At 28.9% G+C, this 25,027-nt stretch overlaps 2 protein-coding genes across 2 annotated transcripts; both read right to left on the reverse strand.

Moving 5' to 3' along the window:
- Nucleotides 1–146: 146 nt before the first annotated feature.
- On the reverse strand, nucleotides 147–17,466 carry LOC138932986 (uncharacterized). The gene is made up of 15 exons (XM_070295358.1): nucleotides 17,311–17,466; nucleotides 12,550–12,669; nucleotides 12,234–12,351; nucleotides 8,835–9,096; nucleotides 8,590–8,706; nucleotides 8,399–8,489; nucleotides 8,006–8,151; nucleotides 7,517–7,649; nucleotides 4,737–4,854; nucleotides 1,660–1,921; nucleotides 1,402–1,518; nucleotides 1,238–1,328; nucleotides 713–870; nucleotides 421–550; nucleotides 147–338 (listed from the first exon to the last, which is right to left on the reverse strand). Exons 1-15 carry the CDS (start codon nucleotides 17,452–17,454, stop codon nucleotides 288–290), a joined length of 2,058 nt encoding a protein of 685 aa, XP_070151459.1. The 5' UTR covers nucleotides 17,455–17,466; the 3' UTR covers nucleotides 147–287.
- Nucleotides 17,467–18,234: 768 nt separating this feature from the next.
- LOC138933155 (odorant receptor 47a-like) lies at nucleotides 18,235–24,684 on the reverse strand. Its single transcript, XM_070295696.1, has 10 exons — nucleotides 24,482–24,684; nucleotides 24,121–24,240; nucleotides 23,818–23,935; nucleotides 20,755–21,016; nucleotides 20,491–20,607; nucleotides 19,637–19,727; nucleotides 19,146–19,291; nucleotides 18,891–19,023; nucleotides 18,766–18,820; nucleotides 18,235–18,313 (listed from the first exon to the last, which is right to left on the reverse strand). The coding sequence occupies exons 1-9, from the start codon at nucleotides 24,623–24,625 to the stop codon at nucleotides 18,770–18,772; spliced, it is 1,182 nt and encodes a 393-aa protein (XP_070151797.1). The 5' UTR covers nucleotides 24,626–24,684; the 3' UTR covers nucleotides 18,235–18,313; nucleotides 18,766–18,769.
- Nucleotides 24,685–25,027: the final 343 nt, after the last annotated feature.

The raw sequence follows: 25,027 nt of genomic DNA on the forward strand, positions 1-25,027 counted from the left end.
CGCATTGAAGATATCAAAATGGAATTTAAAATAATTATATGTGTATTATTGTTTTTATTTGAATTATACTATGTAAAATATTCACTCTTGATGGACAAGTAGCACGATAATGTTTAAACTTATTCATTAATTTTATTTCTCCATATTTCTTTTAGCATGAAAAATTCTAACTGCATTTCTACATGCTACAAAATAAAATCTTCCATCTTGCTCATACATGAAATATAGGGATTTGTTATTTCTTTGTTAATTAAACTACGTCCATGCTATTATTTGATTTAGACTCGTCATTGTGTAGAATATATAACCGTAAAGTAAGACACCGAGGTCTTGACCAACTATAATAAAAGATATTCTGTTTCATTACGCTATCCATTCGTAACATATGTACATCCCTATATATTTTACATATCATCTTACCGTGGCAAAAAATTCTATAGATACGGCAAATAATCCGACATTCAAAACAAAATCTCTGGATTCTTTTTGTAACAGGAATAATATCATTTTCTGTATATGCAAGGGAGCTATATACCACCGAACATTATATCTAAAAAAATTAATTAATCGACTAATAGATAATTTGAGACAAATTGCAAAAGCTTTTCAAACCTCTGTTTGTTGTGCAAAAACATTGTCTCCTACATTTTAATATAACAGTTTCTTAACTAGTTAGATTTCTTAAATTTTATTTTGCAGGAATGTTTCTTACACAGTAACAAATACATCATGATTGTGATCCGTTACATGTTGACCGATATAGTTGGATAAGAACATATATAAGACAGTAATTGCTGCACATATAATGGGCATTATTAATTCCTTGACATTATTTAGAGATATATCATCTGTAGATGTAATCTGAAAAATCTATGACACGAGAACCACGCTGATAATAATTAGTCTATTACGCGTATGATGTAACTATGACTTTATGAATAGTAGCAAGCTTTAATATTATGTGTTTTGGTCTCTATTAAATACTATAAAGACTCAAAATTATTATTTGTTGATTATCTTGAAATATTAATAATATTAGATTCTCTTTCGTCATTTCTTTTAGCGTAGAAATACAAAAACTGTTTGGAAATATATTATCGATTGGATGGACGATTATCATCGTACTTAATGAATAGTTACAACAATCCACATAAATTTGAAACACAATTCTATACATTTGTAAAATATAAAATGGTTGCTCGAAAGTAAAGATTGGAGAACAAACCAGAAAACTTACTCGATAGAGATTAAGGCTCACCGAGGTAACCCCAAATATTATTAAACAGAACATCATCGGTTCAATACTTGATAGCAAACATTTGGACAATCTTAAAAAAAAAAGAAAAATATCTTCTATTACGAATAATAATAATCTTAACACATTATTGGATATATACAAACTTCATAGCTTGTCGATGAATGTCCACAGCCCAAATTAAGCCTTCGTATATTAAAAATTTGTTTCTGAGATTAATATTTTGTAGCATGTTGTTGCTCATTGCGTCTTTGATACGATAGCTAATAAATAATTTAATATAATGTCTGTGTAATAATTATGTTCATCAAATAACATATCGTTTTGGCTTTAAAATATTTCTTTTAAAAATGACAAGATTATACTAAGAGCGTGAATTCTTATGGTTGTTCCTTATTTCATACCTGGCTATTTTAAACATTCCGCAAGTGTGTTGAAGATACGCAATAAGCGTTGCTCCTATTCCTACCATTGCAGTTGCCCCGATGCAGAACGATACATTAAAATGTAGCAAAATCCAATAGGAATATTTTTCTTCATCTACGAAATATTCCATTGGAATTGGTAAATGATGTGATTCAGATACGTTTATTGATAATATATTATCGAGGATACTCGACCAAAATTGAGCGACGAGAAAACCAGATAGGCTGCAAATACCACATACTAAAAGCGTTAGAGAGAAATTGTTATTCAAATTTTTGTCATATAATTTTCCTAAGTTTGTTTACGTTACCTCAAACTCATTCAGGCATTATATTTTTAATATATTTGTGTTAGCCCAATTGTGATCAATTTTTATATTATGTAATTAATTACACATCTGAGTCTTCTCAATTTTGTTTTATTTGATTTAAATATATTTATTACTAAAGATATAAATAAAAAAAAAATATTTTTATACATAAAATACATTTTTTTTTTTTTTTAAGGCAAACTTTATTTCTTTTTTATTATAAATATTATTTTTTCGGACAGTTACATCTTTAGATCTAAATTAATGCAAGTCGATTTTTCATTATTTTTAAATTTTCAATTTTTAGATTCTATATTTGAGCTAATCACAACTATTCTAAATATAGATTGCATTCCAATTAGCTATATATAGTTATGTAATTAATATTTTAATTAGATAAATTCTGCAAAAACAAATCAAAATTGAATTTGAATGAACTGTTTTTATTGTAGATACAAAAACACAACTTGTAATTTTTAAAATATATTTTAGTCGCCAATTTAATATAATAATAATAACATTAAGGTTTTTATATTTTTAATTTGTTTTTTTTTTAACCTGATTTTGATGAATCAATAAGTTAATATTTGTGATTAAACTAATACCAAACACAACATAATTCGAATAATTTGCAATTAGATGAATAATAAAAATTTCTGTTATGCCAATGATTTGAATGATATACTTGCGATGTAACTTGCGACAAAACTCTCATTATTTTAATATAATTACTTTCAGACAAAATAAATTAAAAGTAAAAGAAGTTTTTAATTTTTTCTTATTATATTAATAAAAAATACAAAGAGAAAAGTAATATCATATTAATAAAAATAAATTTAAAAAATCAAATTTTTCTTTTCTATAAAAAAAAGCACTTTTTTCCAATGTCTGTTTTCCATAAGAAATGACACGGTTTTTCTACATCTTTATTTGTTACTAATCATTATAAATGTGTGTGTATAACAAATATTTTTGTAAACATAATTGATATATATTATATATATATGATACATAGAGAGTTATGATATGCGAAACATATATATATGTCAAATATACAGAGTGGGGCATTTATATGGAGATACCTAAATATCTAAAAAGTAAAGCAAGATAGAAAAAAATGTTTCAGACAAAAGTTGTTCGATTCTAAGAGGGTCATAAGATGGTACCGTTAGTTTGACCTTGGATGGGAGGCGCTTCGGAAATTTCAATGTCAATCCTGTTTTATTTTTTTTACACTTTACACCAATTGATGTCTCTTATTTTTTGAGTTTAAAATATTAAAGTAACATAATTGCAAAATAAATAATTTTATGAAATATTTCATAGTTTATGTAAAATTATGTCGAAGTAAAGTAATAAAATAAAGTATAAAATATCTCGTAAAAACTATTAAACTTTTGGCCATCATACCCCTATAACTTTTTATGTAGAATATTGCAAGGAATTAATTTATGTAAAAAATATCTATATATTTCTATTTAAAAAAAAACGATTAACATTGAAATCTCCGAAGCGCCTCCACCCAAGGTCAAACTAATGGCATTATCTTATAACCCCCTTAGAACTGAACAACTTTTGTCTGAAACATTTCTTTCCATTTTGCTTTATTTTTTAGATATTTAGGTGTCTCAATATAAATGTCCCATCCTGTATATACATGTATAAAAAACCCTGTATATACATGTATAAAAAACTACTCGCAAAAATTATAGAAACATTAAATTTTTCTTGAAAAATAGGCAAAATTCAGGAAGCTATCTCCTCGTTAAAGATGAATGAAATTTAAATCCGACCATGCGATCTCCTCGTGATACGATTTGGATAACGCTAATGTCAGCAAAATTGTTTCAAGTTTTAATGAAAAAAAAAAAACTAAGCAAATTTTTTTTTGTTCTTGCTGACACTTAGTAAAGGTCAATGTAGTGAAAATCACTGAAAATCAATTTCTTTAACGTTAATTGAACTTTATATTCCATTTTTTCTTTTTTTCTATTGAAGATGAAAAATTTCACAATTTATTGTACGTTTTGCCCCAGAAAACCATAATGACCATCATAAAAAAGATCGCATAGCTAATTGGCAGATCTTTTTTAAATGCAGAATATTTTAAAGTATAAAAAACGAGAAACAAATTTTTTGTTGTTTTATACAATTGTTTTCTTGGTCAAAATAGAAAAAGGAAAAATTGCTAATTTTTACGTTATTTTTAAGAACAATCAATGACAAAATGCTCATTTTTTATTGATGAGTGATAAGCCAGTAACAAAAAATTTTAGAAACATTAAAAGAATACGATTTTGTAGGGAAAACTTTAAGCTTTCACATTTGGATATCGAAAATTTCCGTTGATTTTTTTTTTTTAGCGTTTCACAGGTCCACAAAGTGAGAAGAGAATTTCCCATTTTGTCCAATTCGTAATTTTCTACATATAAAAATTACTAATAACTCACAGAAACTCGAAAAAATAATGACTTCTTGAAAGTAAAGATTTTAAGTTTTGAAATCCTTTTTAGGATTTAAATTTCATTGACATTTATAACGAAGATACAACTCCCTGAAATTTGCTTAGATTTTAAGAAAAATTAAATGCTCCTAAAATTTTTGTGTGGAGTTTGTATATATATATATGAAATATAGAAATGATACATACTCTCTTTCTGAATCGATTTTCCTCTGAAAACTTTTTTTTGGCAACTCTTGCGCGTTAAGAAGGAAACGTGAATTGAAAAGCTAAAAAAATCTTACTCGTAAGTGCAGCGGTACAACGTCTGGCACTGCATCCATATTCGTTTATGATAGCAAATTCGTTTTTATCTTTTAATTCATTACATATAAGCTGTAGCTGCTCTAGTAAATCTTTCACCTGTTTTTTTTAAATATATACACCGTTTTCATATATAAAGTGACATGTAGAAAAAATTGTTTGTACAAGAAATTATTTTACAATAATATTTTTTCTGATTGTTATATATATTGAATAAGTTGTTAACTCATAAATTATTCTGTAAGCTTTGAACTTTATACATACGTTATATACTCACAGCTTTGATATTAACACTGAACATATTATATTTTATCACAAAAAGAGTGAAAAAAGATGCGGAAGATAAAATTTTGGCGATGAAATCCGATGTACATTTGTGTGAAATAAATGGTGTACACTGCAAATAGTAATTTTACTTACGAGTTTGCATCAAAAAATTATTTTTCTAAAGTCATAAGCGCGCGCGCACAGATTAATACACAAATTTTTTATTTTATATGTTATTAAACTCTTTTAAAATAAATTTTATAATATTACATTTGCTTAAAAATTTTATTTATAAACACAACTTGCTTCTTTGCAGTATAATTTGTATATATTAATAATATCATTATATATACCCGTACAGCACAGAACATTGCAGCAACATTGCGGCAATGTTGCAATGTTGCTGCAATATTACTGCAATATTCTGTGCTGTATGGGTATTAGAGCTTACCTGAAATATAAGACTTGTCGTTAAAATAGTTGACAAAAGAATGAATTGAAGTCGAGTGAAATTCGATTGTTTATAGGGCCACAGGCCAATAGCGAGCAGAAGAATCCTATTCAGATTAAAATACTGAGTCTCTAGACAGATCATCGTCTCGCAATGTCTGGGACATATATGATAATGAAATAACGAAAGTATATCCCCTTCTTTTTCCATTAATCGACCAGGTATTTTATTTCTTTTCTCTTCTAGTGTAAATTTTAACACAAATTATATATAATTTCGTGTAATTCACAAAGCGCCGATATAACTATAGAACGCGGCAAAAGTAGAATATACACAATTTAACAATTTTTCTCGCAATAAATTCCCTAATTATGCGATCGATATGATAACGGAGTAATTTCAGGAGGTGTTATTTAAGAAAATAAGAGAAAAAATATTTATATAGAGAGAATTTCTTGCGCAAAAGTTGCGCATGCGTATTTGCCACTTTCTTTGTACCACAGGTTTACATGTTTCATTCTATTGTCCGCACTCTTAAGATATGTTTGATCTTCGAGGCGAATGTCATTCACTCTTAGAAGCATCGGGCCGTTTCGGTACAACTCGTACTATTTAAACGAGTAATCAGATCTTTGTGCATGGTATATGATCATGGTATCAAACTTTTAATTAATAATTTGCGCAATAATTTTATTCCGCTCTCCCTAACAATGCCGTAAAAAATCTTTAAAAGACAAAGTGTTGTAATAAACGTATTATTATTATTATTTCTTTTTTGCGGATAAGCAGATTATATCCAATAAATAGTTTATTCAACATACTAATATTTTATTTTTGAACATCCTATATAATAATTTGCATGTTGGTTTAAGTGTATGTGTGTAATATGGATAAGACTATTTTTATAAATTAACAAGTTTAATATCAAGTTTTTCATTATCAGACTATGTACAAACCTTGATTTTTACAAATCTTTGTTTGTTAATAACTTTTTAATGAATAACGAGCGACGGTTAAAAGTTTTTGAGAATTATTCAAGGCGATGACCTTGACAACATATGTCAAGGTCAAGGTCATTGAGGCTGGATCACCTTTTGTTAATATTTACCGAAAATAATATTTGCATGTTTCGTTACACAAATTCCATAAATCACGAAAAAATAAATTACGAATTATCAAAATGCTTAAAAACGACATAATGTTAACCAAATCAATTATATAATATATATACATATATAATTACTAATTTTGTGTCATCTTTAAGAATAATCATCTTTTTTAGCTTTACATACACAAAACATTTAATTATTAAATGATATCTAAAAATAATATGATTTTTATTGAAGACGATTTTATTTCTCAAATATTAATATTTTATTTGCATATAGGTTATTATAAAAAATTTAAGCAATGAAAAAAGTTTGCCAAGCATTAATAATATATAAATTATTTATTAAAAGTAATGTGACAATACATGTATCGCAAGAGTAAAGATAAAATTTAAGAATAATTTAAAACGAAGTAAATTTGTATCAATGTTTTATTTCGTGTTTTATATTCAAATAAATCAATGAATGCATAATTATTTGATGTTTTTGATGAATTTTTTGATGTTATTGAAAATAAATGTAATATCTTTAATTAAATGCGTATTTTTTTTTCTTTTAATATATCTTAATTACATGTATATTTGTTATAAATATAAATTTTTAAATATAATTTTAAATATATTTTTTAAATATATTTTGTATCTTTAATTAAATACATTCATTTTTATAGATTTTTTATGACTATTCAAATACAAACCATAGGATTAATAATAAAGCAATTTTAACTTTTAAATGTAACATAATTGTCATATTGAAGTTTACTTAACTAAATTTTTGCCAGATTATAATTTATTTCCTATTATTTTCATTCTTACCTTATTATTGCGTTGAATATATTACAGTAAAATAAGAAACCGAAGTTTTCACCAACTGTAACATTTATTTGTAATATGTTGCCTCGTATGTATAATTTGATGATATATTTGTTATTTACCGTGGCGAAACACTCCAACGATCCGACAAATAATCCACCGATACTTACAACAAATTTTTTTGTTCCTTGTTGTAGCAGAAATAGTATCAGTTTCTGTATATGTAATGAAACTTCATACCACTGAACGTCGTACCTACGCAATCATGTAAAGATAGCATACAATATGTTTGATTTAAATGAATACGCGTAAATATTTCATAGAAAATTAAAAATACAAAAAAGTTGTTCAAACGAAAGTTATTTGGTTAGAAAGAGGCCACAGCTAATTGGCGTAGCTAATTGCGTCATATTATGTCCTCTTTCTAACCAAACAACTTTTGGTTTGAACTTTTTGTATCTTTAAATTTTTATGAAATATTTACGCGTATTCACTTAAATCAGACATACTGTATACGTATATTTCTAGGCAATAACGTTGATCTCCCTGCATCTAATAAACTCTTTAAGATACGAGATTTCATACAATTTGTATAAAATAATGTCTCTTACACGATAGCAAAGAAATCATTATTATGATCTGTTAAATCCTGCGCAATATAATTGGCTACGAACATATATAGAATACAAATAGTTACAAATATAAAGGGAAATAAGATTTCCTTGATTTCATCTCCGTATGATATGATTTGAAAAATCTAAAACACAAGAATGTGATTGTAATGGATTTGCATCTGCATTTATTACACTTCCTAAAGATTATACGCGATAGAGCTTATTAATAAGTGAACGATTATGATTAAACTATAAGAATTATAGATTTTATAAAATTAAAGATATCAGCAAGAAAAAGAGAGAGAGAAACACAATATAACGTGAAATATGTGCATAAATTAAGTATTATTTGTGAAAATAGTGGATATAGAAATCTAACACAAAACTTACTCGAAAGAGATTAAGACTCAAAGAGGTTACTCCGACTAGTATTAAACTGAACAACATTTTCTCAATTTTGGATACCAAAAGTTTGGATAATCTTTAAAAACCAAAGATATTATTAGAAATATTATATATTTGTATGTACACATATATATGTATATACATATAAGTATTTATCGTCCAGTATAGATACTAACTTTATAGATTGCCGATGAATATCTACGGCACTAATTAATCCTTCCAATATTAAAACCTCATTTTTAAGTTTATAATTTTTTAACGTATTAATTTGCATAGCGCGTTTAATACGATAACTGCAATTAATATATTTATCGAACTGTACTTTTTTTTGTCTTTATGAAAGAAACACTAGATTTATTCAAGATAACAAAACTATTTTATTTAATACTCGAATCTTCGTAATTCTATGTTTGTGTCTTACCTGGATATTCTAAACATACCACATATATGTTGAAAATACGCAATAAGCGTTGTTCCTATTCCTACCATTGCAGTTGCTCCGACGCAGAACGATACATTAATGTGTAACAGAATCCAATAGAAATATGTTTCTTGATCGACAAAATATTCCATTGTGTACGGTAAGCCACGTGATCGAGATATGTTCATTGGTAATATAACGTCAAAGATTCTCGACCATAACTCAAAAACTATAAGAGCACATATGCTGCAAATACCACATACTAAAAGGATTAGAAAGCAATTGTTATTCAAATTTTTGTCATATAATTTTCTTAAGTTAATTTATGATATCTCAAGTTCATCCATGCATTATAAATTTTAATATACTGATATTAACCCAACTACAGTGATATTAATTAATTAATCTTGTGATCGATTTTTATATTGTATAATTGATTACACATTTAAATCTTTTTTACAATTTTATTTGATTTATACATATATGTATATATATTTGTACCTACTAGAAATATAAAAAAAAATTGTTTTTTTTATTTTTTTTTTAACATGTTTTGATTTTTTTTAGATATTTATATTTTTATTTTTGAGTTATTGCAGTTGATTTGTCAATATTTTTAATTTTTTAGATAATAAGTTTGAGATCGCATTCCAATTGGCTATATAGTTATGTAATTAACATTTCTAAAATTGAGTAAATTCTTCACAAATAAATCAAAAATTAAGTTAAAGAAATTGTCTGTATTATGGATACAAAAACACAGTTTTTATAGATAGACAGATAGATAATAGGCTTTATTTGTACCTCAAAGGGGTTACAAAGTCTTTACAAAGTCCTCCTTCTTACACATTCTCTTATATTTTTTACAAATCCTCCCCTCTCTGCTCCCTTCCTCCTCTCCAATTCTTCATACATTACTCTCTTAACCTATCTTCTCCTAAACTTATTTCTCCTCCTCACACACTTCTTCCATTTCGCTTCCTTTTTCCCATCCTCACATATATACTTTCTACCGTCCGTATCTTTCCTTCTTTTTCCACTCTTACCGCTAATCTTATTTCTACGTCTATAACATTTTCCTCTTACCCCGCTAAATGTTACCCTCCTCTCTTCTCCCACCATACCTTCCTCTCCTCATCTCACTTCCATTTCTTCCCATCTACCCAGGTCCTCTTATAACTCACTACCGCACTTCTTTTCTTTTTTCTTTCCTCCTTTGCCTTCTCTAACAGTTTCCACCTTAGCTTCTTCTCTTCCATCCCTTGTTTCCCTATCTCCGTCAAGTCTTCATCTATTCCCACTTCCCATATTTTCCTAATCTCATACTTCTTCCCTAACAGTTCCTCTCTTTCCCCTTCATCCTCCATCTCTATAATCAAAAACCTTCTTCTTCCCTCTTCTACTCTCTTTTCCATCCTCCTTATTTTTGCCCTCCTTCCTAATACCTCCTCCATCATTCCTTTGGCTTATTTCCTTCCTTCTCTTCTCTGGCTCTTCTCCTTTGACTCCTCCCCATATCATATTTCTTCTCCTTCTTCTTCTTCTCTCTCGCTCTTCACTCTCTCTCCTCTCATTGCCTTCCCGTCTTTCGAAGGAGGAAGCCCTGTTGATTCCTTCCGTTCTTCCTCTTCTCCTACTGTCTCCTTTTCCTCTCTTACATCCGTTTCCTTTCGTATCTCACTTTCTACTTTCTCTTCTCTTCATCGCCCTCCCCCGTTGTCACTCGTCCTCTTTCTTCCTTCCCCCTCCTTCTACCGCTCGTCAATACTTTTTCCCTCCTCCTTTCTCACCATCTTTTCTATCCGGCTCACTATCTTCTTCCGTGTCCCACCCAGATTTTACTTCCTCTCCTTTCTCTTCCTTGTCCTCTTCTCTCCCTCGTCCGCCTCACTACAACCTGTCTCCTCCTTATCATCTTTTCCTTTTCTCTTGCTCGATCCCTTATTTTTCTCTCTCTCTTCTCGTCCTGCTCTTCTTCTCTCTTCTCCTCTGTTGTCGATGTTGACCTTTCACCCTCTTCTTTCCTCTCTCTATCTCTCTCTCTCTCATAGTTTTAGTTTTTTCCTTTTTTCCCTTACCTCCTCCACCAATTATTTTATCCACTTCTCTATATTTATCCTTCTTCCTCTTCCTTCCACCTCTCTTTCCTTTCACTTCCTTCTCCTCCTTACCACTTTTCTCACTCACACTCTTTTTTCTACCGTCTTTCTGCGCTTAACCTGTCTCCTCTTCTATCACACCACTTCGTTCGACTCTCCTCACCTGTTGCTCTCCCCTTCTCTTTTTTCTCCTTCCTCTGTTATCCTTCTGCCTCCGTAATCCAGTCCCTCTTTTCCTTTTTCATTTCTGTCGCATCTTTGCTTTTCTTTACTTTTCCTAATTATGTATTCCACTCCTACTTTTCGTTTCCTTATCGATTTCTATTGATTTCCCATGTGCTCGATCCTAGTTCTTTTCGTATATCCGGCGCCACTTCTCGGATCTTCCCACTCAACTCTTTTCGTGCGCCTTTACTGTGCCATACCTTATCTAATTCCTCCTTCTTAGTTCCTTATCGACCTCTCCAGTCTCTCTCCTTCCTTTTCGTTCTTCCTAATTCTTTCCTCCGCTCCGATTCCATTCTCTCTACTTTAATTACCCGCACATTTCTCTTCGAGCACATGTCTTAACCATCTTTTCCCCGACCGCCATCATTGCGACCTCCACAGTTTTTATATTTATAATCATTTATAATTTAATTTGTAATATTTAATAATTTTACATTTGTAGTTTTTAAAAATGTATTTCAGCCATTATTTTAATATAATAAAAAAATTATATAAAGTTCTCTTATATTTTTATTTAATTTTTTTAAACGCTATTTTAAAAATTTAATGAGATTTTTGCGATTAATGTGATATCAAACACAACGCAATTCAGATAATTCTCAACTAGATTGACTGAAAATAATTGGAAATGATCGTATTTTATGTAATTTTCCGCAAAAGCCTTACTACTAAATCATTAAAATCATTTTCTGAAAAAGAAATTTAAAATATAAGAACATTAGTTATTTCTTATTATATTAATAAAAAAATAAATAAAAATGATAACATATTTATTAAAAAAACAAATAAACACCAATCTTTTTTTTTAATAAAAAAACATGTTATTTTCAACATTTGTTTCCTATTAAAAAAAAGAAAACAATTTTTTATATCTGTTGTTACTGATCATTATAAATGTGTGTGTCACAAATGTTTTGATAGACATAATTAATATTGTATATCATATATGCATATTATTGGTATTATAGAAAAAATATTGTATACTCTATTCGATTTTCCGCTGATACCTTGACAATTTCTGCATGTTACAAAAGAAAATATGATCTTATCTAAAAATTTAAAAATATCTTACCAGTAAATACAGCGGTACAACGTTTGGCCTTGCATCCATATGCGAATATGATAGCAAATTCATTTTTGTCTTTTAATTCATTATATATATGCTGTAGCTGCTCCAGTAAATCTTTTACCTGTTGTTTTGGACAATTTTATACACCGTTCTTATATATAACAATGACATATAAAAAAGATTGTTGATATAAAAGAATTTATTTAACTAAAACATTTTTCCTGTTTGTTGTATGTGTTGTGTGTGTATGTGTGTTTGAGTAAATCTTTAACTTATAAATTATTTTGTAAACTCTCAATTTTATACGCTATATACTCACAGCTTTGATATTAACATAAAATATGATATATTTTATCACAAAGACAGCAAAGAACGATGTGGAAGATAAAACTTTGATGACAAAATCCAAAGTACATTTATGTGAAATAAATGGAGTACACTGTAAATAATAATTTTACTTACAAGTTTGCAAAAAAAAATTATTTTTCTAAAGTCATAAGAGCATAAGCACATAGGCATATACAGATATTTTTATTTTGTATTATTGAACCTATTTTAAATAACTTTTATAATATTGTATTTGTATAACGATGCACCCCCATCGTTACCCGGCACGTAGCCGGCCGGAAGTCTGCCGCCCGGCGAACACCAGCCGGGCAGTGGCAGAGGCGCCTAGCGCCCTTTTTAATACTTAAATTATCGCCATTGCGGTAAAGAACCATACGACCGTTATACGGCCGCCGTTACGCCGTTATACGACAAGCCCGAGCACAGCCGAACGCTGCCGGAAGATCCCGAGCGTCACCCGCCGAAACGCCGCGTCGTTTCGCACAGGGGAAGCGACGCGTTTACCGAAATTACCCGCCGAAAACAACGTGTCGTTATCCCCACCTGGGGGCGAACGACGCAATTACCGATAGACGCTCGGGTATAAAAAGACAGCTATATATATAGGGAAAAGTTGGGTAAAACCGGGTAGGCGAGTCAAACTAGCTATCTCTGTTTTTTCGTAATAAATGCTGCTATCTATGTCTAACTTGTGTTATTAGTTGTAGATTGGCGCCATCATTATTTTAAAACAAACCCTATGCACACGATATTTCTTTTTTAATAAAAATTCAAAGTTTTTAGTTTTAAAAAAATCGATATCGAGGCAAGAATCGAGTCGTCGTGCACTTTTTCTACATAGAGCATGTTTCGGTAAATGCAGCATTGCATTCTGTACATATTAGAGAGTATGTCAGATTAATTTTGATCAGCAATTTGTACGCCGGAATATACAACCTAACCGCCGTATTTGTTACTTTTCTTGTGTTGTGGCAAAACCGGGTACTTTGACATCTTACACATCTCATATAATGAAAAGAAGAAGAAGAAGTGTTGAATCCTGATTTTGTGTCCCTACAAAAAGCAGTTGAAAACGAAAATTAACGCTCTGAAAAAGAAACCACTAAAAAAAAAAAAAGCTTTTTGAGACTTCTAAAGCTAAAAAGTTAAACAAGGAAGTCCTGCAGCAATGTCGAACAAGGATATCTTTACTTGTGATTTTTGTCAATAGAATACATCTTTATATTGTATTTTGATTAAAATAAATCTAAATTTTGTAATTACAGGATGGTTTGTTACCCAATATTTTCAAATGGGTACCCGGTTTGACCCTACGGGTAGGATAAAACCGGGTACTTTGACTTCTCCAAAAAATTTTGTTATTCTTGGTAACCAAAAAAATTTTTTTTCCGCAACTAGCCTTATTTTCTCATAATTTAAGGTTCAGTAAAGACTATTAACGGTTGACAAAATTTTTTTTATTCTCTGATTTTTTGTAGAAAGTCAAATCCAAAAAATTACCCGGTTTTACCCTATTTTCCCCTATATATATATATATATATATATATATATATATATATATATATATATATATATATATATACACTGTGGAACAATTAAGTTTCGAGACTTTCGTATAAAAAATTTATTTTTGATCGTACAAATCTTAGACAGTTAAAAAGTTTCAATACAGTCACCACCTAACTCGACACAGTTCAACGTCTCCGCCATTGTTCAAAGCAACTCTGATAGTCCTCTGAAGCAAGCCCTTTTAAAATTTGATTCATATTTTTTTATATCATCTATATCTTCGAAACGTTACTCTTATGCTTAGCTGACACTCCGTAGGCTTGTTGAATGATTTGTAACGTTTCTATTGGAGACTTCTCTAGTTTAACGTAGAATTTAATGTTGGCGCATTGTTAAGAGTTTCTTGTATTACATCAATTTCTAAACAAAATTTTGTAACGCAACTTCGCGTGACTGGATCTCATTAACTATTAAACCAAATAATTTAAAACCTGCACCACGTGTTGAGTATTGAGTTGTGAATAACCCCCTAAAATGGCAGCACAAACAAATTAAACGTTCGAAAATGCGAGGCAAGTCTCGAAACTTAATTGCTCGACAGTGTATATATACAGAGTGTTTCAATTTAATCGCCCCAGGCAAATATCTCGGAAACTGAGCCCGATAGATAAAAATGTTTCAGAGAAAAGTTGCATGATTTCGACGGGACCATATGATAAAAATATAGACTTGATATTGAGTAACCTTCTTAAGGTAAAGTCAATGTGATTGATGTTTTCTTAAACGTAACTCCCCATTTTTTATTGCATATTCTTAGAGCTTATCTCGAGGGCTTTTCAAAACACTATAATAAAGTATTTTTTCATTAAGTACTTTTTGAATTATTTTATATTTTATTCTGACATATTTTGATATAAAAAATAAAATATAAAACAAGCTGAATTATGCAAATTAGAAACTTGCACATTGTTTCCTCATAATTTTATCTCACAAAGTTTAAACTCCTTTAAGCATGCGGATTTTTCAATTTTTGCTTCCTTACAGAGGAAGCTTTGTGAGCGAAATAAAAAAATAAAGAAGCAATCACCGTTCCTCACTAAATTCAATACCAACCATATTCTTGAATGATACTCTATTTACGTAAAAAAATTTAACCCAATATTTCAAAATTTGCGAAAATTACAACGTGTACAAACATTTCTTTAAAAATTCAAAATTTTATGATAAATAAAATCTTTCACCGTTCCTCACTAAATTAAATATCAAACATCGGTAAATATGCATAAAGTGGGCAACCTCACAGATGACCTTGATCTTGACATATGTTATCGAGGTCATCGTCCTGAGTGATTTTAACCATGAAGAAAGTGGCGGTCACGATCTGTTCAAAAGTTACCAACAAAGAAAAATTATTAAAGTTGGCTTCAAAGGATTATAATGTGTAAGATTTTAGTTAGTGGTTGACCTTAGAAAAAGGTAAAAAACAATTTTCTATTTATTGCTATTTATCCGAAGATATATTTAATGACACATTAGGTAAAATGGGAAACATTTTTTCTATTGCACCGAAAAAAGCTTCTATTCGATGAGAAATTTCAAAATTGCGTTTAAACTAACTCAAACTCTATAACTCAAACGAAATTTTAGTTTTAAATTAGAAATAGGTTTAGGATAAGTTATATTTTTCGGAAATGCCCCCGCCCCTCTCTTTAGGGAGGGAGGGCAGAACCCACTGCGTACACGCATATACTTTTTCAACCATACAACAATTGTAGGGTCAACGTTGCTTAGCATTATAAATGTGCGTGCATACAGTGAGTTCCGCCCCACCCCTACGAGGGGCACCACTTCCGGAAGATATAACCTAACCCAAACCTGTTTCTGATTTAAAACTAAAATTTCAGCTCTTCCTTATGCTTCATAACTTTTGAACGTATCGTGACCGCCACTGTTTTCAAGGTCAAGGTCACACAGGACGATAACCTTGACAACATGTATCAAAATCAAGATCATCCGTAAGGTTGCCCACTTTATGCATATTTACCCAAACATCTTTTAATAATACTCTATTCCTTATAAAAAATTAAACTCAATATCTCAAATTTTCCGAAAGTTATAGCGTGTACAGGCATTTCTCAAAAAATTAAAAATTTTATAGAAAAAAAACCTTTTCATCGATTCTCACCAAATTCAATATCAATCATTCTTGAATGATACTCTATCCATGTAAAAAAAATTTATTCCGATATCTCAAAAATTGCGTAAGTGTGAGATTATACAATATATTGCGTACATACATACACACATACACACGTATATACATACATATATACATACATACAGACATTTTTTAGGAATATAATTTTTAGACATTTTGGAACATTCTAAACGCATTGGCATAAAAAACTCGAAAAAAAATTTTGTCACGGAAACAAAGCTTCCTCTATAAGGAAGCAAACTAAAATATCTCATAAAATATTTAGTTTTCGATAATCTTGCCGTAATACTTTTATGCACAGAATAATGAGACAATTCAATTGATATAAAAAAATAATTGTTTTTAAGAAAACGTATGTAATTATTTACAATGTATTTTTTTAAATAATTATTTGTTTTTTTTACACTAATTAATTTGTCTCATTATTCTGTACATAAAAGTATTATAATAAGATTATTGAAAACTAAATATTTTACGAGATATTTTATTGTTTATATCAAAATATGCCAGATTAAAATATAAAATAACTTAAAAAGCATTTAATGGAAAAATACTTTATTATAGTATTTTGAAAAGCTCTCGAGATAAGCTACAAGAATATGCAATAAGAAATGTAGGATTCTATTTAAAAAAACATCGCATTGACTTCATCTTAAAAAGGTCACTTAAAGTCAAACCTATATTTTTATCATATGGTTTCCTCGCAACTTTTGTCTAAAACATTTTTGCCTATCGGGCTCAGTTTTCGAAATATTTGCTTGGGGCGATTAAAATAAAACACTCTGTATATATACATATACATATATTAATTATTTAAAATGTAAAATTAAACAATAAGTGCAAACTCCTATGTGTGACTATATACAGTTATAATTTATAGTTAATATAATTTCCTTCTAATCTAAATTGTAAGATATTTATGTTACATGTGTGGTATAATATTGCTTTTTTGTAATAATTTTTTATATATATTAATAATATCATTATATATACATTAGAACTTACCTGAAATATAAGACCTGTAGTTAAAATTGTAAACAAAAAAATAAATTGAAATCGAGTGAAGTTTGATTGTTTATAGGGCCATACGCCAATAGCGAGCAGAAGAATCCTATTCAAATTAAAATACTGAGTCTCGAGACAGATCATTTTCTTGCGATGTCTGGAACACACATGATAGTAAAGTAACAAATGTTCGTTACTCGAACACATCCCCTTCTTTTTCCATTGGTCGATCAAGTATTTCATTTCTTTTTTATTTCTAGTGTAAATTTTAATATAAATTGCATGTAATTCCGTGTAATTCACAAAGTGCCGATACAACTATAGAACGCGACAAAAATAGAATATACACAGTTTAACAATGTTTTTCGCAATAAAGTCCCTAATTATGCGATCGATTTGATAGCGGAGTAATTTCAAGTTATTTAAGAAAATTGATGTTATTTGAGAAAATATATTTATAAAGAGAATTTCTTGCGCAAAAGTCGCGCATGCGTATTTGCCACTTCTTTTGTATCGCAGATTCACACGTTTCATTCTATTGTTCGCACTCATAGCGTACGTTTGGTCTTCGAGACGAATGTCATTCTCTCTTGAGAGCATCGGGCCTTCTTGGTAAAGCTCATACTATTTAAACTAGTAATCGGATCTTTGTGCATGATATATGTGTTAAATTTTTAATTAGTAATCGGCGTGATAAAAGTTAACATTTTAAAAGTTAAATATCGTTATGTTACAATTATCAACTGTCACTTTATATGTTAACATAAATTTTTAGAACTTATGTCACTTTGATCAACAAAAGATTGAAACTTAAAAATTCAAAGACATTAGCACTAAGAATAAATTAAACATATGAAAATATTTGATATGTCTTATTATGCAAATTACATGTACAAAAAATCAAAATGTTTCAAAACAATGTAATTTTATTTGTCATCTTTTAGAGTAATCATCATCTCTTTTAGCTTTACATACACAAGACGTTTGATTTGTCAAATTATATCTAAAAGTGTAATATAATTTTTATTAAAGACAGTTTTATTTCTCAAATGTGGATATTTCAATTGCACATATACTATTTATTAAAAGTAATGTGACAATACATGATTTGCAAAAGTTAAAATAAAATTTGGAGGTAATGCATAATTTTTTGATGTATTGAAAATATATGTAATATCTTTACTTAAATGTTTTTTTTTTTTTTAATATATATATTTATTAGAAATATAAATTTTTAAATATAATTTTAAATATATTTTCTACATAAATTTTTTATTTTTAATTAAATATATTTTTATTTTCGGAAATCTCATATGACTATTCAAATACAAATTATATAGGATTAATAATAAAAATCATTTCTAATTTTTAAATGTAACATAATTGTCATATTGAAGTTTACTTGACTAAATTTTTGCCAGATTATAATTTATTTCCTATTATTTTCATTCTTACCTTATTATTGCGTTGAATATATGACAGTAAAATAGGAAACCGAAGTTTTCACCAGCTGTAACATTTATTTGTGTAATATGTTGTTTCGTATGTATATTTTGATAATATATATTTATGTTATTTACCGTGGCGAAACATTCCAACGATCCGACAAATAGTCCACTGACACCTACAGTAAAATCTTTAGCCCCTTTTTGTAGCATAAATAGTATCATTTTTTGTATATGTAACGGAGCCTCATGCCACTGAACATCATATCTACGCAATCATATAAAGATAGATCTATATTTCTAAGCGACAACATTGACCTGTGTGCATTTAATCAAACATTCTTTAAAATGCGAGATTTCATACAATTTGTCTAAAACAATGTTTCTTACACGGTAGCAAAATGGTCATTATTGTGATCTGTTAAATCCTGCGCGATATAATTAGCTATAAACATGTATAAGATACAAACAGTTACAAATACAAAGGGAAATAAAATTTCCTTGATATCATCTCCGTATGATGCGATTTGAAAAATCTAAAACACAAGATCGTGGTTATAACGGATTTTCATCTGCATTTCTTGCATTCTCTAAACATCTTCTTCACGATAAAGCTTATTAATTGGAGAGGGATTACAATTGATCTAATAAAGATAAAAATCGTTTTTCAAAATCAAAGATGTCGGCAAGAAAGAGAGAGAGAGAGAGAGAGAGAGAGAGAGAGAGAGAGAGAAACAGAGAGTAAAGAGACAAAGAGAAAGGGAGAGAAAAGAAAAGTAAAAATATACTTTCTTGATATAAAGAATACACAAATTAACATAAAATATATTATTAAGTATTGTTTGAAAATAATAAATATAAAGACATATTTCGAAACTTACTAGAAAGAGATTAAGACTCAAACAGACTACTCCGATTATTATTAAACAAAATAACATTTTCTCAATCTTGTATACCAAAAGTTCGGATAATCTTCAAAAAAACCAAAAAATATTATTAGAAATATTGGTAATTGTTTCGAATAAGGCCTTTTCTGAATTTTGAAAAATATGATTGGATCTCTCGGTAAAACTCTTTGTTGTGACTCCAACAGTGATAATCAGTCGGGGGAGCCCGACCCCCATCACCCTCACTTCCCCAAAATTAACAAAAATTATGTAATTATGTACTATAAAGTGCACTCCACAACCAAACCAAATTTTAGTTTTAAATCGGAAATAGGCTTGAGTTATGTTATATCTTTCGGAAGTAGAGCCCCCAGTAGTGGGAGGGGGCCGAAACCCACAGCATCCCACGCATACGCTTTCTCATTCACACAACAATCGTGGAGTGGACCTCGCTTTGCTTTGTAAAATATATGCGTGGACACAGTGGATTCCACTTACCTCCCCCCCCCCCTACGCGGGGGCCCCATTTCCGAAATATATAACCTAATCCAAACCTATTGCTGATTTAAAACTAAACTTTAGTTTGGTTGTGGAGTGGACTTTATAGTACATAATTATCTAATTTTCGGTAATTTTGGAGGTTTTTCGTTTTTTTGGAGGATGCGGGTGACGGGGGTCGGGCTCCACCGACTGATTATCACTGTTGGGGTCACAACAAAGAGTTTTACCGAGAGATCCGATCATATTTCTCAAAATCAGAGAAGGCCTTATTCGAAACAATTACCAAAGAAAAATATGTTCTATTACGAATAATAATAATCTTAATACATTATTGGATATATACAAACTTCATAGCTTGTCGATGAATGTCCACAGCCAAAATTAAGCCTTCGTATATTAAAAATTTGTTTTCGAGATTAATATTTTGTAGCATGTTGTTGCTCATTGCATCTTTGATACGATAGCTAATAAATAATTTAATATGATGTATGTGTAATAATTATGTTTATCAAATAATATATCTGTTTGGCTTTAAAATGTTTCTTTTAAATATGACAAGATTATACTTAGAGCGTGAATTATTATGGCTGTTCCTTATGCATATTTCATACCTGGCGATTTTAAACATTCCGCAAGTGTGTTGAGAATACGCAATAAGCGTTGCTCCTATTCCTACCATTGCAGTTGCCCCGATGCAGAACGATACATTAAAATGTAGCAAAATCCAATAGGAATATTTTTCTTGATCAATAAAATATTCCATTGGAATTGGTAAATGATGTGATTCAGATACGTTTATTGATAATATCTTATCGAGGATACTCGACCAAAATTGAGCGACGAAAAAAGCAAATAGGCTGCAAATACCACATACTAAAAGCGTTAGAGAGCAATTGTTATTCAAATTTTTGTCATATAATTTTTCTAAGTTTGTTTACGTTATCTCAAGCTCATTCAGGCATTATATTTTTAATATATTTGTGTTAGCCCAACTATGATCGATTTTTATATTATGTAATTAATTACACATCTGAGTCTTCTCAATTTTGTTTTATTTTATTTAAATATATTTATTACTAGAGATATAAGTAAAAAAAAATATTTTTATACATAAAATCCTTTTTTTTTGTGAAAAGACAACAAGATTTATTTCTTTTTTATTATAAATATTGTTTTTTCATACAGTTACATCTTTATATCCAAATTAGTGCGAGTTAATTTTTCATTATTTTTGAATTTTTAATTTCTAGATGATATAATACTTGAACTAATCACTACTATTCTAAATGTAGAATGCATTCCAATTAGCTATATATAGTTATATAATTAATATTTTTAATTAGGTAAATTCTGCAAAAACAAATCAAAATTGAATTTGAATGAACTGTTATTATTGTAGATACAAAAACACAACTTGTAATTTTTAAAATGTATTTTAATCGCTAATGTAATATAATAATAATAACATTAAGGTTTTTATATTTTTAATTTGTTTTTTTTTAACCTGATTTTGATGAATCAATAAGTTAATATTTGTGATTAAACTAATACTAAACACAACATAATTCGAATAATTTGCAATTAGATGAATAATAAAAATTTCTGTTATGCCAATGATTTGAATGATATACTTGCGATGTAACTTGCGACAAAAGTCTCATTATTTTAATATAATTACTTTCAGACAAGATATTATAAAAGTAAAAGAAGTTTTTAGATTTTTCTTATTATATTAATAAAAAATACAAAGAAAAGTGATATCATATTTATAAAAATAATTTAAAAAAACCAAATTTTTCTTTTCTATAAAAAAAGCACTTTTTTTCAATGTCTGTTTTCTATAAAAAACCGACACGGTTTTTTTACATCTTTATTTGTTAGTAATCATTATAAATGCATGTGTGTAACAAATATTTTTATAGACAATTGATATATCATATATATATATATATATATATATATATATATATATATATATATATATATATATATATATGATATATAGATAGATATGATATGCAAAATATATATATATATCAAAGATATAGGGTGGGGCATTTATATTGAGACGCCCAGATATCTAAAAAATAAAGCAAGATAGAAAGAAATGTTTCAGACAAAAGTTGTTCGATTCTAAGGGGATCATAAGATGGTACCGTTAGTTTGACCTTGGATGGGAGGCGCTTCGAGATTTCAATGTCAATCTTGTTTTATTTTCTTTACACCAATTGATGTCTCTTATTTTTTGAGTTTAAAATATTAAGGTAACATTATTGAAAAATAAATAATTTTATGGGATATTTTATAGTTTATGTAAAATTATGTCAAAGTAAAGTAATAAAATAAAGTATAAAATATCTCGTAAACTATTAAACTTTTCATCATCATACCCCTATAACATTTTATGTAGAATATTGCAATTAATTTATGTAAAAAAATTGGGTGTTTCCATTTTAAAAAACAAGATTGACATTAAAATCTCCGAAGCGCCTCCACCCAAACTAATGGCACCATCTTATGACCCGCTTAGAACCGAACAACTTTTGTCTGAAACATTTCTTTCTATCTTGCTTTATTTTTTAGATATTTGGATGTCTCAATATAAATGCCCCACCCTGTATATACATATATAAAAAATCCTCACAAAAATTATAGCAAGTTAAATTTTCTTGAAAAATAGGTAAAATTCAGGAAGCTATCTCCTCGTTAAAGATGAATGAAATTTAAACTCGACCATGCGACCTCCTCGTGATACGATTTGGATAACGCTAATGTCATCAAAATTGTTTCAAGTTTTAATGAAAAAGAAAACTAAGCAATTTTTTTTTTTGTTCTTGCTGACACTTAGTAAAGGTCAATGTAGTGAAAATCACTGAAAATCAATTTCTTTAACGTTAATTGAACTTTATATCCCTTTTTTTTCTATTGGAATTAAGAAATTTCACAATTTATTGTACGTTTTGCCCCAGAAAACCATAATGACCACCATAAAAAAGATCGCATAGCTAATTGGTAGATCTTTTTTAAATGCAGAATATTTTAAAGTATAAAAAACGAGAAACAAATTTTTTGTTGTTTTATACAATTGTTTTCTTGGTCAAAATAGAAAAAGGAAAAATTGCTAATTTTTACCTTATTTTTAAGAACAATCAATGACAAAATGCTCATTTTTTATTGATGAGCGATAAGCCAGTAACAAAAAATTTTAGAAACATTAAAAGAATACGATTTTGTAGGGAAAACTTTAAGCTTTCACATTTGGATATCGAAAATTTCCGCTGATTTTTTTTAGCGTTTCACAGGTCCACAAAGTGAGAAGACAATTTCCCATTTTGTCCAATTCGTAATTTTCTACATATAAAAATTACTAATAACTCACAGAAACTCGAAAAAATAATGACTTCTTGAAAGTAAAAATTTTAAGTTATGAAATCCTTTTTAGGCTTTAAATTTCATTGACATTTATAACGAAGATACAACTCCCTGAAATTTGCTTAGATTTTAAGAAAAATTAAATGCTCTTAAAATTTTTGTGTGGAGTTTGTATATATATATATGAAATATAGAAATGATACATACTCTCTTTCTGAATCGATTTTCCTCTGAAAACTTTTTTTTGGGAACTCTTGCGCATTAAGAAGGAAGCGTGAATTGAAAAGCTAAAAAGATCTTACTCGTAAGTGCAGCGGTACAACGTCTGGCACTGCATCCATATTCGTTTATGATAGCAAATTCGTTTTTATCTTTTAATTCATTACATATAAGCTGTAGCTGCTCTAGTAAATCTTTCACCTGTTTTTTTTTAAATATATACACCGTTTTCACACACATATATAAAGTGACATGTAGAAAAAATTGTTCATACAAGAAATTATTTGACGATAATATTTTTTCTGTTTGTTATATATGTTGAATATGTTGTCAATTCATAAATTATTCTGTAAGCTTTGAACTTTATAGATACGTTATATACTCACAGCTTTGATATTAACACTGAACATATTATATTTTATCACAAAAAGAGCGAAAAAAGATGCGGTAGATAAAATTTTGACGATGAAATCCGATGTACATTTGTGTGAAATAAATGGTGTACACTGCAAATAATAATTTTACTTATGAGTTTGCATCAAAAAATTATTTTTCTAAAGTCATAAGCGCGCGCGCACGCATTCACACACATACATATACAAATTTTTTATTTTATATATTATTGAACTCTTTTAAAATAAATTTTGTAATATTATATTTGCTTGAAAATTTTATTTATAAACACAACTTGCTTCTTTGCAATATAATTTGTATATATTAATAATAACATTATATATTAGAGCTTACCTGAAATATAAGACTTGTCGTTAAAATAGTTGATAAAAGAATGAATTGAAGTCGAGTGAAGTTCGATTGTTTATAGGGCCATAGGCCAATAGCGAGCAGAAGAATCCTATTCAGATTAAAATACTGAGTCTCTAGACAGATCATCTTCTCGCAATGTCTGGGACATATATGATAATGAAATAACGAAAGTATATCCCCTTCTTTTTCCATTAATCGACCTGGTATTTTATTTCTTTTCTCTTCTAGTGTAAATTTTAACACAAATTATATATAATTTCGTGTAATTCACAAAGCGCCGATATAACTATAGAACGCGGCAAAAGTAGAATATACACAATTTAACAATTTTTCTCGCAATAAATTCCCTAATTATGCGATCGATATGATAACGGAGTAATTTCAGGAGGTGTTATTTAAGAAAATAAGAGAAAAAATATTTATATAGAGAGAATTTCTTGCGCAAAAGTTGCGCATGCGTATTTGCCACTTTCTTTGTACCACAGGTTTACATGTTTCATTCTATTGTCCGCAATCTTAAGATACGTT

The sequence above is a fragment of the Polyergus mexicanus genome, unplaced genomic scaffold (assembly GCF_030449975.1).
Source record: "Polyergus mexicanus isolate NDT 795.1 unplaced genomic scaffold, iyPolMexi1.0 SCAF_5, whole genome shotgun sequence".
NCBI classification, from domain to species: domain Eukaryota; kingdom Metazoa; phylum Arthropoda; class Insecta; order Hymenoptera; family Formicidae; genus Polyergus; species Polyergus mexicanus.

Coding starts and splice junctions, on each gene's coding strand:
- LOC138932986 (XM_070295358.1), bottom strand. CDS start 17,454: ATGATCTGTCTCGAGACTCAGTATTTTAATTTGAATAGGATTCTTCTG. Junction 8,490..8,589: donor ATTCATCGGCAATCTATAAA/GTTAGTATCTAT, acceptor TGGTTTTTAAAG/ATTATCCAAACTTTTGGTAT. Junction 339..420: donor CTATAGAATTTTTTGCCACG/GTAAGATGATAT, acceptor CTTTTATTATAG/TTGGTCAAGACCTCGGTGTC.
- LOC138933155 (XM_070295696.1), bottom strand. CDS start 24,625: ATGATCTGTCTAGAGACTCAGTATTTTAATCTGAATAGGATTCTTCTG. Junction 20,608..20,754: donor GGAATGTTTAAAATCGCCAG/GTATGAAATATG, acceptor ATTATTTATTAG/CTATCGTATCAAAGATGCAA. Junction 18,821..18,890: donor CGTTGGAATGTTTCGCCACG/GTAAATAACATA, acceptor TAAATGTTACAG/CTGGTGAAAACTTCGGTTTC.